Source organism: Vigna radiata, chromosome 1, assembly GCF_000741045.1.
Source record: "Vigna radiata var. radiata cultivar VC1973A chromosome 1, Vradiata_ver6, whole genome shotgun sequence".
In the NCBI taxonomy this organism is placed as follows: Eukaryota; Viridiplantae; Streptophyta; class Magnoliopsida; order Fabales; family Fabaceae; genus Vigna; species Vigna radiata.
The window spans coordinates 29254832-29261190 of NC_028351.1; the positions used below are offsets into that span (position 1 = coordinate 29254832).

Sequence of the window (6359 nt, forward strand, 5' to 3'; positions counted from 1 at the left end):
TAGGTTCTTGCAAACTGGGTCCTAGTTTCCCGAGTTGGCTCCAAAATCAAAATCGCTTAGAGTTTATGGACATTTCTGATGCTGAGATTGATGACTTTGTGCCAGAATGGTTTTGGAATAAGCTACAGTATATAAGTGAGTTGAACATGTCTCACAACCGTCTTAAAGGAACTATTCCAGACATACCAATCAANCTTACTAATCATGGTGGAGCATTTATATTTCTAAGTTTAAATCAACTTGAAGGTGAAATTCCATCTTTTTTATCACAAGCTTCCATGTTGGATCTATCCGGCAATAAGATTTCAGATCTAGGCATGTTCTTCTGCAGAAAAAGCACAACCACATCAATGTATACTCTAGATTTATCAAATAATCAAATAAAGGGACAGCTGCCCAATTGTTGGGAACATCTAAAAGGTTCATTACAATTTCTCGATCTCAAAAATAATAAATTGTCAGGAAAGATTCCACAATCTATGGGTACTCTTGTTAATTTGCAATATCTGATCCTACGAAACAACAATTTAACTGGAGAACTACCGTTCACATTGAAAAGCTGCACTAAATTAACTGTATTAGACGTAGGTGAAAATTTGTTGTCTGGTGCAATACCTTCATGGATTGGAGAAAATCTGCAACAATTGAACATTTTGAGCTTACGATTAAATAACTTTTCTGGAAGTGTTCCAGAACAGATCTGCTATTTGAGGCAAATTCGTCTCTTGGATCTTTCAATGAACCACTTGTCAAGAGGAATTCCAACGTGTCTGAGAAATTTGACTACAATGAAGGAAAAGGGGGTAGTTGCATTTGGAAAAGAAAAGTTCCGCAGAATGTCATCTAAATTTTTTGCCAATGGAATGGAAGAAACTAACGTGTTATTTATGTGGAAAGGTCAGGTTCGTGAATTTTGGAACGCTGAGTATCTTCTGAGGAGTGTTGATATCTCAAGTAATGAATTGACAGGAGAAATACCAAAAGAGTTAGGGTATTTACTTGGATTAGTTTCTGTGAATTTATCAAGAAACAACTTGAGCAGAGAAATCCCTCCCGAGATTGGAAATTTAGATTCGCTAGAATTTCTTGACTTATCAAGAAATCATTTATCTGGCAGAATTCCCTCTACTCTTGCCAATATTGATCGTCTTACAGTCTTAGACTTATCAAACAACAATCTGAGTGGAAGAATCCCTTGGGGAAGGCAGTTGCAAACCTTTGAAGCCTCTAGTTTTGAAGGAAATATTGGTCTTTGTGGTCAACAACTTAACAGAAGTTGTCCCGGAGATAAGACAGCAAAACAGACTCAAGGAGAAGCAGTTGACAGTGAAAATGACAATTCAGATATCCATGGAGGATTATACATGAGCTTGGGACTGGGGTTCTTTACAGGCTTTTGGGGTTTACTAGCATCAATTCTACTTTGGAGACCATGGAGATTTGCTTACATCACATTCTTGAACAGACTGGTGGAATATATACTTCTAATGGTTGAACTGAACGTTGCGAAGTGTCACCGGTGGCTGGAAGGCTAGCAGGTAATGCCAATAACTCTGATACTACCCCTCATAACATGCTTACAGTTGCATACTTTTTTGGGATTTTCAGTTTGAAAAATAATATTTTAACATCATTACACCATTTTGATACTCTACACGTGTCAAAATGTGGTTGGACGATTTCAAATTAAAAAAACAAACTTTGGTTTTTCTCTTCTAAATATATTCGTACCTCAACTTTTTTTAATTTGAAATCGTCCAATCACATTTTGCCACATATGCAGTGTCAAAATGATGTCAAAAAATGGTGTTAAAATATCATTTTTCTTTCAGTTTTATTACTAAATTTTTGTCTCTAATTTATCTCCTTTAGGACACGAATAATGCAAATATTCTGAATTGTATCGCCAAAGTTGCAGTTTATGGAAGATTAACTTCAAAACTTGAGAGATGAAAGCTGCATGGATTATTGAGGTCTGCAATGTAATGCAAGGTTTCAAGAAATTCATTTCGTTGCCTATTATTGATGTATTCGTAATTTCTATTATTTCTCTTTATATTTTAAGACTATTAATATTTATAATGTGAAGATTTTTCTTTGTATCTTGAATAGTGAGGCTTCCTAATACTACTTTTTATTAACACCCATTTATGCTTTTTTACATACTAAAATGTTAATGATATATCTGAGTGCATTGATTTTTCCGTATGTTTTAACAATTATTTGGGTCCATCTCCTGCCATCACATATTAGTTGCTTCAGCTTTCAGTCCCTATTGTTCTTTAACAATTTACAACCACAATGTTATTATGGAAAAGATGTATCGGTCGACTGAGCCAACCAAAATTATTATGGTGAAGGCTAGTTTTCCACAACTAATAATGTTTTGATGTCATTGAGGTTCTTACTTTTCTTATCCATTTTGGATTAGAAGACTTGAAAACTCAACAATGTTTTGATTGAAATTGACGAAACCTTGTTGCCAAAAAGAATAATAATACTTTTACATACATCAATTTTTTATATTTATTTGACTCTATATATATTTTTTTAGTTTTTTAAAAATTTATAAAGTTTTATTTTTTTCTGATCATTTTAATTTTGTTAAGTTTGTCAAATAAATATAAATATGTGTCATTCTATTTTAATTGTATTGTTAATTAGGTGTATATGGTTCTATATGATGTAACACTCTCGCTGAAGTTCACAAGCCTGTGCTTTGGGTGGAAGTTTAACTCTTTCTTTTATTTTAGCTCTCAGATATTAAATTCACTTTTTTAATCCTCAAAGGGAAAGTAAGATTACCAACATTAAATTAAGGTTATTATAACAATTTTTTTTCCAATTGTTCATCTTTCAAAAGATCTATTTATATATTGATAATTTAATTACGTGACACAAAATGTTTATTGACCTTTTAACCTTTCCTCAAAATTTTTTCCTAAATTCCTATAAGATCTCTTCTTTTATACTAACCGAGATTATACACAATTAAACAAAAACTAATACAAAACTAGACGAAGATATTTCATTTTCTGAATTTCAATCGTTGGATGTTAAAAACAAATAATTATAACAATAAATTATTATATTATAGTAAAAACAATGTTTTTATATAATTATGATAATAAAATTACATTTACTTGAATAAAATAAAAATAATTATATAAAAAATTATTAAAACAAAATTTAACAAGATAAAAATGGATAACAAATTAACAGAAATCGTAAAAATATATATATAATTAAAGATATGGTTAGAAGAAAGTACATTAGAAGATATTTTTTATATTTATATTTACGAAAGTTAGTAGCCATTAGATAGCATGAGTCAACTGATCGGACCCAACTATGGAAAATTAATGCGGTAAAGGCAGTTTTTCCATAGCTAAGAATGATTGATGTAATTGAGCATTTTAATTTTTTAACCCATATTTTACGATTAGAAGACTTGCTATTGATATTCCACAACTACTCATGTATTTATTGATATTTATGAAAGTCTTGCTAAGAAGACTTGTTGTTCGTAAGCTGTCCTTAAGGACTTATCTGCTGTGTGTTGCGCAAGCTCCCAGAATACAATAATAGGAACTTCTCAGAACAATCTCTGAGGATCTCAAAACTAGCAAGGATCTCCTTTGAGGAGAATAAAATAAACCCAGAATAATTTTTGAGAGAGAAATGAAAGAAAAGAACAAAAAAGAGAATAAAAGAATGAGAGAAAGAGAAAAGAGAATGAGAGAGTTGATCCTCTTGGAATGAGCAAAGCCACTCTATTTATAGAGTGAAAAATCAAGGAAAATTGGCCCAAGGCCCAAATGCAACGGGAAAAATCCCGTGCCTTACGTTGTGGATAAATCCCGAACCTTGCGGGTGAATGAGCAACCGTGCAAAGAAAACCCAAGCCACGTTCTGCAACTTCTGTGTTGCTTGCGGAAAAGAGACATTGGCATCAGTTGGGAAATATCTCCAAGGCTTGCGGAAGACGCAGAAAGCACGATACTTGCGGGAAGTAAACGTTGGATGCAATGCACGTTGGAAATATCTTCAAAAGTAACCGTTGAAGCAAGCTTGCAGTCCAAGTTCGAGAGAAAAACCTCCGCTTTTGATGGCACAACTTTTGCAATATTATGTTAAATAATAACAATCCCCCACATATTGCAAAAGATAAGAAACAATGATTGAAAGAAAGAAAAGAAGTAAATCCTGGGTTTTATAAGATGTAATGCATCAGAGCTGGTATAGCAAGCTATATGAACCCGTCCTAGATCAAGAAACTTAACACACAGTATAATTGGTATAGCAAGCTATATGAACCAAAGACACTAGAGTGTGTTAGAGGTTTATCAATCACATTACACCCCCACAATCCTTGCTGTTATCGTTGTGATGCGCTTACTAGGCCATGCGCGTGCCCGGTATTCATGAGTGCTCTAGAGATCATGTCAAGATCTCATGCAAGTGGCCCCACTTGACACACATATAGGTGATTTCATCAAGTGTATGCTGCAAATCATACACCACCCATAAGGGATATGAAAATCGTTAAAAACTTTGATTAACTACAAAGTTTAACCTCTTAATAATGCAGTCTCTAGCACTTTCACACACACCATAGGAATGGACATATTTGATTTAAAAATCAAATTAGTGCTATCAGAACTAACAAGTGACTTGTTTTTACCCATATGAACCTCATTCATGGGATCTCCAATCACAAAGGTTGGGTTACCATCACTTGTTTCTTTGCAAGTGGCTTAAGTCTCATTCCCCTCGATGTTTCTAAAATCATATTTCTTTCCAAGGGTTTTGTCAGAGGATCTGCTAGATTCCATTCTGACTTCACATAGTCAATGGAAATAATTCCACTCTTTAGCAGCTGCTTCACCAAATTGTGTCTCAATTGGATATGTCTATTCTTTCCATTGTAATTCTTGTTTTTAGCTATAGCTATTGCCGATTGGCAATCACAGTGTATAGACACCGATGGGGTTGATTTCATTCCTAGTGGAATGTTTGCTAAAAAATTTTTCAACCACTCAGCCTCACTATCAACCATCTCAAGAGCGACAAACTCAGTTTTTCAACCACTCAAAATGATTTATGTGATTGAGCATTTTAATTTTTTAACCCATATTTTACAATTAGAAGACTTCGAAATTCAACGAATAATGTATTTATTGATATTGATGAAAGTCTTGCTCCCAACAAGACTTGCTGCACATAAGTCTTTCCACGATTATTTTCCTTCCACGACTAATAATTCAATACAACTAAGCAAAAGCCAAAATCATGAACATAGATGAAATTCTTCATTCTTTGTTTTTTCATAAACTAGTATTTTATTTTTATACAGGATAAATATTTAATTTATATAATTGAAACTTATAATGAATAATTTTTAGGAAATGAAATTAGATTTTAGATTTATGATAATAAAATTCAATCTCTTAAAAGTGCCGTCGTAATTAAGGATTTTTTACGTCTTAAACGTTCTTACTGCTTATTAACTGAATTTAAAACCATAAATATATTTAAAATAAGCAATTGCATCTGCACTTTCTTATTACTTTTTGGTTCTTACATGCTCTGGCTATATAAATGCATGGCATGAGCCACTTTGTTTCAGAAACCTCGAAGTTGAACTCAGAAACTGCACGAATATTATCATTTCATAAGAAAAAACTACGTACAGAGAGAATGGCCAGAAAAACAAGTGCAATGAATTTATCATTGATTGTGACATTGATGTTTGTGCTGTGTGGCTCAAACATGATTGTTTGCAGAGGAGAATCGGAATACAACTGGAGCAGAGAAGCTGCAGAAGAAGCTGAAGCTGTGGCTGCCATAGAATGTTCAGGACATGGAAGAGCATACCTAGATGGTCTTGTTCTTAAAGGTCATCAACAAGTTTGTGAGTGCAATCAATGCTACACTGGATCTGATTGCTCCAAGCTTTTATCTAATTGCTCTGCCAATGCTGGAAGGTAAATCCTTCTCATAAAATTCAATATACTAACTGCTATATATTACTTCATCTTATGGTCTCAGTTTTGTAATAGTTTTTCTCTTTTTTTTTTTATTAAATATGGTATTTTCTCTTTTACAATTTTAAAAAAATTAATGATAATAATTTCTAATATAAATAAAAAATTATAATTAATTTGTGAAATAAGTCTAAATTAGTCTATAAAACTAACTATAACAAGATTTTAGTTATTTATTATCATTAATTTTAAATTAATTAGAAACTAATTTAAACAATTTCTTGATAATTATGTTAGAGATAATTTTTATATACCAATTCACAAATTAAATATAATATTTTTTTATTTATATTAAAGAATATTTTAAATATT

The 6359-nt window shown here is 32.3% G+C and overlaps 1 protein-coding gene across 1 annotated transcript in view; it reads left to right on the plus strand.

The window, feature by feature from the left end:
- Positions 1 to 1535, plus strand: part of LOC106761016 (receptor-like protein 12) — a 3347-nt gene extending 1812 nt beyond the window's left edge. The window contains exon 2 of the mRNA XM_014644489.1: positions 4 to 1535. Within this exon, the coding sequence (XP_014499975.1) occupies positions 4 to 1535 (1532 nt within the window). The remainder of the gene's footprint in view (positions 1 to 3) is intronic.
- Positions 1536 to 6359: the final 4824 nt, after the last annotated feature.